Source organism: Euleptes europaea, chromosome 5, assembly GCF_029931775.1.
Source record: "Euleptes europaea isolate rEulEur1 chromosome 5, rEulEur1.hap1, whole genome shotgun sequence".
Taxonomy (NCBI): domain Eukaryota; kingdom Metazoa; phylum Chordata; class Lepidosauria; order Squamata; family Sphaerodactylidae; genus Euleptes; species Euleptes europaea.
The window spans coordinates 80,346,081-80,358,799 of record NC_079316.1 but is presented as its reverse complement, the minus strand read 5'-3'; the positions used below and the strand labels follow the sequence as shown (position 1 = coordinate 80,358,799).

Here is a 12,719-nt window from a genome sequence, read left to right as displayed (position 1 = left end):
TACAATTCTTTATTACGGCCAATGACCAGCACAGGTAAAACAGGTAAGATACCAATTTACATACGTCTAAAATATACATCTGAATAAAACATGCTGGTTCATTTGTTAATATAGATTTACCACTTGGTGAGAAAGGGGAGCACATATAATTAAACTGTATCCCTTCATTTTCAAGACTGCTGAGTAGCACAGATCCTCCTCCGTCGTAAATCAGTTGCAGCGTCACAGAATCTAGCAACTGAATACATTGTATCAGAGTTTACATCTTGTAGCAGAGATGGAATATGTAATTGTCCCATATGGCTGGAAAATTTATGAATTAACGATAGGATGAACCTTTCTCTGATAGCTGTATAATATTGGCAGTGGAGAAGAACATGTTCAAAGGTTTCTATGTATCCAGAACCATGGGGGCATTTTCTCCTCTCATATGGCATCTTCCTGTAGCGGCCTTCCTGGATGGCTGAGGGGAGGGCTTGGCATCTGGCCAAGGTGAAAGCTCTTCGATGTTTTGGAATTTCAAGTTTGCTTAGATAATCCCTGGGAGTAGTAAGGTACCTGCAGGATTCGCTAATAATGAAATTTGATGTTTTGGCTAGATCTGTTTGACTTTAAAGATGATTAACTCCTGACTTTTTAACCTGTATTCAGATTACATAAACATTTAATTTTGAGTAATACTCCCTGCTGCCTTTTTCATTTGCAGAAAGGTTGTTTTAATTGGCTAACATTTATGGTATGCTATGTAAATATCACCTAAGTATTTGAGGCATGATCCAGTTGAACACAGGGCCTGTCTTCCTTGCCGTAAGATTCACGGCATAAGAATGCATGTAGAGGTCTTCGGGAAATGCAGGGAATGGGAGGTCCGTGTGCACTCCAGTCCCATCCTCCATCTCTTCTCCCTGATTGGGATATGGGAGGTGTACACAGGGGGCCTATTTTCTGCATTGTCGTCTAGCACTCCCACTCATACAGCCGTGCGCTCAACTGTGGAAGGCGCCGGAAGACAGGTTGGCAACGAGTCCTCTGCCAGTGTGGGAACTGCCCAGGCTCAACCGGCTCAAGCGTAGCAGCTCCAGGGAATATTGACAAAATGATAACAGTCAGTAATGTCATGTAACAGATGTGTTTTCTTAAACGCAGGACACTGCTATGAGCAAGTTGTGGTTCAAGCAAGATGACAAATTTTTCCTACCTAAAGCTTGTCTCAACTTTGAATTTTTCAGGTATGCAATTATTTTTGCCTCCAAATGTATCGTGCTGAATATGGCAGGGTTTTTTTTAATGTAAGGAAACATTTTATTGATATATATGTATGAATAATGTATATCAAGATTATCCACCCCCACTTCATTTTCACCCAGAAGCTTCATTCTGTACCTGATTTCCTTTTGCCTCAATCCGGCATGTATAGAGAGAGCCAGCGTAGTGGAGTGGTTAAGGTGTTGGGCTAGGATCTGGGAAACCCTGGTTTGAATCCCCACTCTACCATGGAAACTTGCTGGGTGACTTTGGGCTAGTCACACGCTCTCAGCCTCGACCCTGGCAAGCATTTGGATGGGAGACCTCCAAGGAATACCAGGAGTGTGATGTGGAGACAGGCAATGTCAAACCACCTCTGAACTTGTCTTGCTTTGAAAACCCTACAGGGTCACCAGAGGTCGGCTGTGACTTGATGGCAAAAAAAAATAATGTATAGAGGTGGGCTGTATTGCGTACCCCCTTTCAGCACAAGAAATATTCAGCTGGGGGGGGGGGGAACATGTCGGCATAGGTGGCCTTCTATACACCCTTGGCCATAATTGGATCCAAGAGAAGGGGCCGTGGCTCTGTGACAGAGCATCTGCTTGGCATGCAGAAGGTCCCGGGTTCAGTCCCCGGCACCTCCAGTTAAAGTGTCTGGAAGTGGGTGATGTGAAAGACCTCGGCCTGAGACCCTGGAGAGATGCTGCCAGTCTGAGTAGACAGTACTCAACTTGATGGACTGATGCTCTAATTCACTATAAGGCAGCTTTGTGTGTGTTCACCTGTGTATTACTTATTCATATGCAGCCTTTGCAGCTCTGGTTGACACGTTCCCTGAGGTTTCTATCCTGGGGTTTTTCCATCCTCAAATCTTTTAGTTTCTTCAGTCAGACAGTGTCATCTCGATGAATGTGCCTGCCTTGACTTTAGACAAATCTGCTCGAATACAATTGTAGTCCTGATAGATTAAACTTAACATGCCACATCATTGGTGCAATAATGATTGGTATATGCAGTTCGGTCATTGCCCTTCTTTAAATGCTAAAGTTATTTAGGGGTTGAGGACTCACCAGTTGGTAGAATGCAGGACTCTTGTATCTGGGGGAAATAATACCCTTGCAATTATAATTATCAGGTCAAAAACTAACTTCTTCCTTACTGACTGTATAGGCAGTAGGTTTTCAGAAGTCTGTGGGAATATTGTAGAGCCAGCCTTGCCAGCTGTACACACAGACTTTTTGTGTGTCCTGACCGTTTTTTTAAATCCTACGGCATTTTAGGGTCTGTCGTGGGAAAAGCCAAAAATAACTCCCAGGGAAATGTCAGTATTTAAGATGACGCATTTTCATGAACTCAAAAGTACCCAGCCACAATGCCAGCTCCCCACACCATCAGCTTACTGCTTTGCTAGCACTGGGTGATTTCTGTTGCGCGTCTGTATTGAGTGCAGATAGATGATCCAGTCACTCCTGGTGCAGAGATCCAGCAGAATTGTGCCCCCCCCCCTCCATGGATGCTGTACACGAGTCAGGAGACCCGTTTCAAAATGGTGACTCATGTGAACATAGAATCAGAGTTGTAAGGGACCACCAGGGTCATCTAGTCCAACCCCCTGCACAATGCAGGAAATTCACAACTACCTCCCCCCCACACCCCCAGTGACCCCTACTCCATGCCCAGAAGATGGCCAAGATGCCCTCCCTCTCATGATCTGCCTGTCATAGAGCCTGCATTGCTGACAGATGGCCATCTAGCCTCTGCTTAAAAACCTCCAGGGAAGGAGCACTTACCACCTCCCGAGGAAGCCTGTTCCACATGTATGAGGATGCATAGTTACTGGGAAAACCAGCATGTCTCCAGTTTTAGCTGCGAACAGAAGTATGTCTCAGCTATTGGAAGTTTAGGAAACATTGGTCCATCAGTTGGAACAATCCTGTAATTCTGTGTTCTGTTTTTTAAGTACCTGGTTACCTTTTCCCTCCATCTGCCATTGTAGGACCGTTACTTTTTAATCTGTTTTTCTTTGGATAGTACACTCCCTGCTTCTAACATAAGAGCAAATGTCTCTCATTTTTGCTTTTACCTTTTTAAAGGAAAAGACAGGGATCTGCCCCCCCCCCCAGAATATCCTCCTCCCCGTGTTTTATTCCATTCAAATGGTTATCAGGCTGCTGAAGCAGAATTAATGCTAGTGCCCCTGTAGCAAAGAAGGTGGAAATTGCCACCTTTGTTTCACAGAAATAATAGACTGTCCTATAGACAAATGTTTCTTAAATGTACAGCTTTAAAGATGAACTTTAGCAGAAAATAGATAACTTAGGTATATGTCTATAATACCAGTATCCCCTGCTAGACAGCATTCTTCATATTGGTATACATGTTTGCTGTCAAAAGGCATGCATGTAAAATAAGAGCAAGAAACATCTGCATTTAATTTTATTCCTTATTTTGTTGTGTTCATTTTGAAGAAATGCATAGAGGAAAAAATTAATCGCTGGAAGTTTCCCTAATGATCAATCCTGTATTAAGAAAAAAATACAGATAATTTCATGCCTCACTGATTTGACATATTTTGAAGGAGACAACATTCTAGAAACAAGCTCTGTCCCTTTTCTGGGTCTCTTGTTTATTGCTTTCAGCTTACATTGGTCCCCCTCTTGTGCTTGCAAAGCAATAGTGGATAAAAGTGGAGAAAGCTGTAGAGATTACAGGGTTATGCCAGTTGGAATGATACACTGGGGTGTATGGGGGCCTGCCACATAGATAAGTAGATAAATAGAGGTAAGATGACTGTTGCATAGCTGGGGGAGCTCCAAGCTCACGCTGTTTTGGTGGTGAATGCGGGTGTTACTAGGAGTGCTTACCCGTTTCCCCAGTACCTCTTGCTGGTACCTCCTTGTCTTGTCCTCCATGTATGGGATTAAGTACCCAAAAGGTCAAGAAAAAATAAAGAAACATCCAGGGCCAAAGGTTATACAGTCTAAAAATGATGTAAGTACAAAATATGCATATATTTATTTCAGGATAAAATCTAATACCACATCTAATAACACATGCAGGGCCCTGTAAAAGCCTACCAAATTGACACGCTCATATAACGCAATAAGACATAAAATCACACCATTAGACTCTGACCATACGCGTTTTGGCCATACAGTCTCCTTCAGTGGTCTAAGCAATCAACATTTCAGACTCAAAGATATACACAGGTCTATTAAAAAAATCTGTGACTATGTGTGTGTAGATTTGCAAGATAACAATTAAAATATAATGGCAAAACCTCTTCCTCTGCTTTAGGCTTCCATCCGCAAGGAAAGCTAATCCTCTTGTGTGCTTTTCCCTCTTAAATAAGGGGGTGTAATATTGCAGCCATAAGTACAGTTATCAATATCTCATAGTCAAGAAGTAGTCATAAAGTCAGGAGTAGTAATCAAGAAATAAGGTTCATGTATGGGACCTGGTAGTGAAGAAGAGGCTTGATTTCAGTAAGAGGCGTAGCATGGTTGGTGTATTTGGGCAATTTAGATTCAGTGACCTGTGCAAATCTGTGGGCCCTTTGCCCTTGGAAACACATACCCAAGGCGGTTGGTTGAGCCGCCGTAAAGCTGCAGCCGCAGAGAGCTGAAAGGTCAGGGAAGAGCCTTGGCAGGGAGGATAATTTGTTTACCCCAGGTAAATAGTTGGCTTATATGAGTCTGGCTGCCAAGGAACCCATTATAAAAATGGTTCCATTGCTAGAGGATGACTCCAGGAGATGCATAGGTGAAATTTATCTCCCACTGTAGGTACATGAGAACAGTGAAGTAAGAGCTAAGTGAAATTATATTTCAGCGTTGTCCATTGGGTAGTAAAACTGTTAAATCGGATATCATAGGGCATTTATGCATGGGAGGTTTTGCCTTGGATTTGCCGCTCTCTAGATGCACATTTTCCCCATCCGAATTCTCAAAACTCTGCATGGGGGCTTATTGTTGAGTTGTGAGAATTTAGATGGGGGAACTGTGCTTCTATAGAGCGGCAACTCCGAGACAAACTTCCTATGCATAAATGGCCGTAGTATGAACAGCTTTGGGTAGTGGTCCTGCCTTATTTTTAACACTGTTTTTAGAACTTAAAACACGTCTTACCAAAGAGGTTATAGAAACAGGTTTATATCGTTCATGCTGCTCAATGTATACTCCGAATAATGCTTTCCCCCTGCCTTGAATGTGATAAATGTACCTTTTATTTACTGTTGACAGAGGGATACTTGAGTAAAACCAATATTTTCATCAGCTACATTTGCAGTAATCACATATTCCTTTCATAGATACCGGACCAAGGCTGTACACACTTTGTTTCCAATTTTAACCTGGTTTGTCATTCTTGATTGTACTGGTATTAAGCCGTATTGTTGAAACATGGCTTGAGTCTTTGAGTTGTCTACCTTTTCAAAAATCTATATTGCTTTGGGTATGAAACTTGGCTTGATATTTTTGGGCTCTCGAGTTTAGAAAATAATGGCTGGGTAACAAAATAAAACCAACAGCTGCACCGTTTTCTGACTCTGTGAAACCAGCAGCTGTGTTCAATGAAGTTTCATCTTGATGAGAGAGATCGAGCAAGTGAGAGATCGTCTTGTTTGGACTAGCTCTTAGCAGCTTGCATTAATCCTAGAACATAGTGATTTTAACTTATTTTTTTTGTATTTTAATATGCATTTCATATTTAATGGTATTTATTTAAAATATTTATATCCACGCTTTGCAATCTGAAAATCCACACGGTGGCTAACAACTCAGCAATACAATAACCATTCAGTGTGGAAAAAAATTATACAGATTGTATGAGAGGTATGGTATGGTCCTTACCTCTAGTCAAATTCCAATGTATCTTGGGATAGTAGAATGTCACCAAACAAAATCTTTGGCTTGGATCCCACCCACAATTTCCACCAATGGAAGGATTCTGTCTGCAGAAGCAGAACTTCTCTGTTTGCACCCTATCATTACAATCCAAAATGCTCCCGAAATGCTGCTCCTGGGTGTTAATGGATCCCCAGGAATAACTTGGCGGGGGGGGGGGGGGGGGGAAGGCGGTCAGCAGTCTGTCAAGGGGTGTGTGTGTGTGTGTGTGTAAATTGCCCCTCCCATGTATGTGTGGAAATTTTAGTCAGGCTCCAACCCTGTGTTGTTGGTGGCACAGGTCAGCGTGTTTCGGAGTTGGTTTGAAATACCCAGTGCCTGTTTCAAACATATCTTATTATAAATCGCACTTTTTGCAGTTGGCAGGGGGGGCGTTCACCCCAAGCATATATCTGTCTATACCAGTGGTTCCCAAACTTTTCGGGCCACCGCCCCCTTGGCGCCACAAACTCATCCCCAGCGCCCCCCTACCCTATCCAACAACACAGTTGAAGGGGCCCACCTCTAGTGCCCCTCTGCTGCCCCCTTGCATCTTAGTGCCCCCCTAGGTAATCCCACCGCCCCCCAGGGCTTGGTACTGCCTACTTTGGGAACCACTGGTCTATACTAAGGTAAACGTTCTCCAGTGACTAGTTGTTTGCACTAATCTTCAACTGTAATACATCTTGATCAATTTTGTTTGGCAAAAACGTATGGAACAACAGGTTTGACTACAATGTGCTACATTGAAGTGCTTCCCCCACCCAGCCAAAGTCAAAACTAGTCGTTTTATTGAGAAGTTGTTTCATGCCCCCAGGTATCTTGCTGTTTACAGAAGGAAAATTGTAAGTGCCTGTATTTGAAGGACATTTTCTTTTTAGGACACTCTCACCTACACAATAGTAAATCAAGTTGTTAATGCCACTTCTGAATGCATCCTGCCAGTAATGTGACCAGGGGGTGTTCCACAGTTTTCTTAATGATCTGTTTATGTTTTAAAACTTCACCATATATTGAAGCATCACCACAGAGTAAATAATGTTCATAACCTAAAGCAATGAACAACATAAGACCACGGAAGAGCTCAGAAAAATAGCAGCCAGATCAATGGAATTAAAAGCACTATATATAATTCAACAACAGGCAACCTAGAATCTTAATGAGGGCCAATAAAATCAGTGAGGTAAAATGGCAAGAAATCCTAACAAAGGTAAGAAGAAGAAAAAGAAGAGTTGGTTTTTATATGCTGACTTTCTCTACCACTTAAGAAAACATCAAACTGGATTACTATCACCTTCCCTTCTCCTCCCCACAACAGACCCCTGTGAGGTAGGTGGGGCTGAGAGAGCTCTAAGAGCTGTGACTAGCCCAAGGTCACCCAGCTGACTTTCCCCAGCTGGAGTGGGGAAACAAATCCAGTTCACCAGATTAGCGTCCACCACTCATGTGGAGGAGTGGGGAATCAAACCCGATTCTCCAGAGCAGAGTCCACTTCTCTTACCCACAAAACCATGCTGTCTCTCCCATGAAACTGGGTGCCCATAAAACAATCAAGAGCAATCCTTGTAGAAATAAATGTGTTTGTATCTGGTGCTGGAAACTCACAAATGTGATGCCCAAAAGTCGATCAGCGACCACCGCAGCACTCTTTAAACTGGCAAGATGTAATCCTTGTTACCTGCTGTGTTTTATGCCAGCTGAAGCTTCCAAATTAGATAGGCAGCCACTCATGCAGAACGTTACAGTAATCTAACCAGGATGTGATCACGATGGGTAGCCGTGTTAGTCTGTCACTAGCGGTAGAAAAGAGCAAGAGTCCAGTAGCACCTTAAAGACTACTGGACTGGTGCTATTGGACTCTTGCTCTTTTTTACTACAGTATGTGACCAGTGCATGAATAAATCTGGCCAAATTACGCAAGGATGGGCCCACAGCTGGTGGATCAGCCAAAACTGCCTGAAGGTGCTATACATCCCCAAAGAGACCCACATTTCCATCTTTAGTCCAAGCTCTAACACCACTCCAAGTTGCAAAGCTGTCCTTGTTTAGGGAACTAAAACCCTCTCTGTCCAGACTTTTTGGGCCTGTTTTTAAAAAATATACCGTATATATTCGGGTATAAGCCGACCCGAGTATAAGCCGAGGTGCCTGATTTCACCCCAAAAATGGGGGAAAATTAGGCACCCACGTATAAGCCAAGGGGGAAATGCACCCCCCCGCAGGCTTACCTGACTGGGCTCCAGGCGCGCAGGCAGGCGGCGGCCCCCTCCCTGCGCGCAAGAGGCCCCACAGGGTCAGCTGGCAAGCGGGAGGACCGGCCTGGGTGAGGGGGGGGGGAAGAAATTGCCGCCGCCCAGCAAAAGGCGGGGTGGGGGGTGAAGAAACTGTCGCCGCCGCGCAGAAGGCGCAATCGCGCAAAAGGCGCGATCGGGTGGGGTGGGGGAAGAAGCCGCCGCGCAGAAGGCGCGATCGGGTGGGGGGGAGAAGCCGCCACCGCCACTGCGCAGAAGGCACGATTGGGTGGGGGGGAGAAGGCGAGACAGCCCGCCCATCAGCTGGCCAGCGGGAGCGCGCTGGGAGAGGGCCCAGCAGGCGAATTACCGTATTGACCCGAGTATAAGCCAATTATACTCGAGTATATACGGTATGTTTTGTAATTATCCTTCAGCATTATCATCACCAAACTGAGAACGGAGTGGATTAAAAAGTCTAAGCAGTAGGCCTAATCAGCATAATATTTGTCGTTGTCTGGAATTACTTAATTTAACTTTCCCTTCATCTTTGTGTAAGTCGGTATGCGTGTACACATGTTGTTCACTGTCTTAATATACTTGTAACAGGAATCGTTAAAATGGCATATTTAATTGCATTCTTGAGAGCCAACATCAGTGGACCTAACAGAATTGGAAAGGAATTATATCAGGGTTTTTCACTTTCAAAATTTTCTTCCAGCCCATTTGCTTACGTGGATCCTTTGCATTGTAACATGGCCTATTTGTACCTTGAGCTACTCAAAGACTCCCTCAACGAGTATGCATATGCAGCAGAACTAGCTGGCTTGAACTATGATCTCCAAAATACCATCTATGGGATGTATGTAAGTACCCAAATGAAGGAGAATCTCAAAAGCCTTGAATTTTCTTCCTCTAATCAACAAATTTTTGTTTGATTTGATGGAAGCAATTTTTAAATGGCTTTTCCCGCCGAGGGTCTAATTTGTTTTTTTGGTTCCATTTAAAAATCTTGATTTCTAATTATACTTTCTCTTAATTTGAATTTTAAGTTAAATCTTTTTTCCCCAGTCTTCAGCATTTCCACTCACATTCAGCAAATTTTGCTCATTCATTTTACATCATTCATGAAATTAGTTGCAAGATTTTCTTTCCCCCCCAAAAAAAATCTCAATCAGAATAAAGATTTTCTTCTATTCTGTCACTTTCTAATGCAGAAAAATATGCTTTCAGTGTTTCATTCCCAAGAATATGAGGCTGCATATGCATACTCTTCAGTCATGTTTCTTCATCGGTTACCATGTCGGGGCTTGAAGTATCAAAGCATCCTTTTTTTTCCCCTTTTTGTTAGTCGCTACCTTTATGCTGACCCTCTCCATTGCAACATGACCTACCTGTTACTCAGGTTATTGAAGGATGATTTAAAAGAGTATACATATGCAGCACGCCTCTCAGGTTTGGCCTATGCCATTGCATCAGGAATGAATGCAATCCTTGTAAGTAAGATCGGGGGAAAGTACAGGAAGAAATGAGATGGCTTGAAAGTTAATTTGCAGCTTGGGAAATTGTGGCTTCCATTCTAAACAAAATGGTTACCGTCTTTGCATTTCCTTGCATCTATATCAAAAGTGAGGGGAAACCATGCTGTTTTATAACCATGAGTGAATGGTTTGGCTATGATTGGTCTGTTTTTGTGACTGGTGTGTTGAGACTGCATCTCTAATCTGCATTTCTTGCTCATCTGTCAAGTTAATCTTGAGAAAGAGACCATGTTTATTTTTAAAACATTTTTGTCAGTCATTTAGATTCAGTGTACTAAAACCAGTATTATTCACTGGCACCTTAGACTAATTTTGTTGAGGTGTGAACTTTTGTCAGCTTACGTCATCAGAAGTAAAATTAACTAAATACTTCTAACTTTTCATTATTAACTTTGAAAATATGGCAGGTGAAGAAGAGATGATGATAGTTACGAATTCTTCGAGATAGAGACAGACAGACAGACATTCTAAATTGTGTCCTCTACTACTTGGCTCTTCTTTCTTAGACATTCTGTCATAGATAGAAGATATTTGATAGAGTTCTGATAAATGTTTGGCATGTGTGGTATAGGATGACTTGGGCTAAAATTGGCTGGAAGTGCAAGCACTGTTTTAATATTAAAATCTTGTTTGCTTCTTTAAACACCTAGGTCAAAGTTTTTTCTATTCTCCCTGATTATGAAATGTGAACATTTCTGTTTTGTTTCTCTTTATCAACAGTCAAAGTTACTGTGGAAACCTATTCTGTTAGTTTTTCAGGGATTTCAGCTTCGCGCTGTTAAATGGAGTTTACACCAGTTCGTAAAATATTGTCCACATCATAAAATATCATGGGATAAGTGAATAATGGTGTAAATCAGATAATATAGGAAAAGAATACCTAAAGCACTAGTGTAGTAGAAGTGCTTATGATATGTATGATCTGCCCAGTTTTGCAACAGTTTTTATGTACCTGTTCCTGTGGCTTGATACCCCCTACTTTTTTTTAACAAGAATATGGTACTCTGTTCTATTTTTTTAACTGTCAAGATCTGCTCTAATTGTTTTGGTTCTCCAGAATACTTCTATTTTTTCTTTAGAAACAAAAACAGTCACCTCCCCTCTCCAGATGATTACACTATGTTTCTATGAGAAACTCCGAAAACCATAATGAGATTTTGCAGTTTCTTTTTGTTATCTAACATTTGTAGCCAGCCTTTCCTCTTTCGCTTTGATACCTGGGAAAAAGATTAGTTTTCCACTGTGACTTCTGTTCCCTACTGCTGTCCTTGCCTAGTAAACATTTAAATCCTATACGTATAGGCTTCCACTCACCCCTCTCTTTTTGCCTTTGTGTCAGGATTTTTTATTGAAAAGAGGGAGACTGTTCCCCCGGCGTTATGCAATTGCCCTTGACTGCTCAGATGGAAAATCTTGAATTTAACTGAAGGAGTATTTTAAACTCCACAGTATTATAATCTAGCAGTCTTTAAGCAATAGTGTTCAATCCCATTACAGGACTTTGCTGTTTGTTTTTTGTAGCTGGAATCTCTTAAACTAATGGGGAAACTGGATTTAAGATTCGCATGAAGCATGCTGTGTGTTTTTAGATTTTACTATATTCGTGTGAAGGCTGTTTATAAGTTTAAAACAATTGTGTATGCAAAGTTTTAAAATGGCTTATCTATCCTTTCTGTATAGCTTTCTGTTAAAGGTTACAATGACAAGCAGCATATTTTGCTAAAGAAGATTATTGAGAAAATGGCCACCTTTGAGATTGATGAGAAAAGATTTGAAATTATCAAGGAAGCGGTAAGGCATCTGGGATGGATGGGACCCTGATCTTTGTAAATCAGAACTGTAGACATCTCACCAATACCAAAACCTTTAATGGCATAAAATATACAAGTCAGATAATAAAGACATTGCATAAGCCAAACTATTACTAAGGCATTTTTAGAAGAGCCCCATGGCACAGAATGGTAAGCTGCAGTGCTGCTGTCAAAAGCTCTGCTCATGACCTGAGTTCGATCCCAACGGAAGTCGGTTTCAGGTAGCCAGCTCAAGGTTGACTCAGCCTTCCATCTTTCCAAGGTTGGTAAAATGAGTACCCAGTTTGCTGGGGGTAAAGTGTAGCAACTGGGGAAGGCAATGGCAAACCACCCCATAAAACAGTCTGCCTAGTAAATGTTGGGATATGACGTCACCCCATGGGTCAGTAATGGGTCTCCTTTACCTTTTTAAGGCATTTTTATTCCTCTATTTTCTGCTCAAGGCTATAGCTGTAAGGGCGTAAAAGGAAACACAGGCTGGAGGGGGAATGGAACCACACACTAAGGAAGGCCCAAGAGCTTACCAGTCTCTTGATCCTCCACTCCCTGTGGCTGCTATGGCAGCCATGGAAAGCCCTTTCATTTGAATGAAGACAGCCAGTAACAAGTTGTGCGGTACAATGGTCCTGCCCACTTTCTCAGAATCTCAGGCACCATGACACCATGTTGGGGAACCCTGGCCCATACCAGTACAGATCCCGTGATGATTTTTGCATTGCATTCATTGCAAGCTTCCTCAGACTGAATGACAGAGGCAGCATTGAAATGTAATTATGCGCTCAAATTCTAGCTATAAGCACTCCCACTTGTACACACAACCTGGAGGACATATTTTAACCCAAAAACTCAGGGTTGAGAGACACTGTTGGCCAAGGCAACAAAATGTAGTTCCAATTCTTGAAGGTCTTTTAAAAATTATTATTGTTGTTCTTATTTGAATACAGAAATGGAAGATAATTAATTATACAACAGAAGTTTCACTTAACTATTATACCATTGATTTGT

General features: G+C 42.2%; 1 protein-coding gene across 2 annotated transcripts in view; it reads left to right on the top strand.

The window, feature by feature from the left end:
- Nucleotides 1–12,719, top strand: part of IDE (insulin degrading enzyme) — a 90,749-nt gene that overhangs the window by 53,612 nt on the left and 24,418 nt on the right. The window contains exons 14-16 of one of the 2 annotated variants that reach the window (XM_056849649.1): nt 1,147–1,229; nt 9,714–9,858; nt 11,584–11,694. In XM_056849649.1, coding sequence (XP_056705627.1) covers nt 1,147–1,229; nt 9,714–9,858; nt 11,584–11,694 — 339 coding nt within the window. Of the gene's footprint in view, nt 1–1,146; nt 1,230–9,083; nt 9,229–9,713; nt 9,859–11,583; nt 11,695–12,719 lie in introns of both variants that reach the window. The other variant, XM_056849648.1, reaches the window with a different exon arrangement.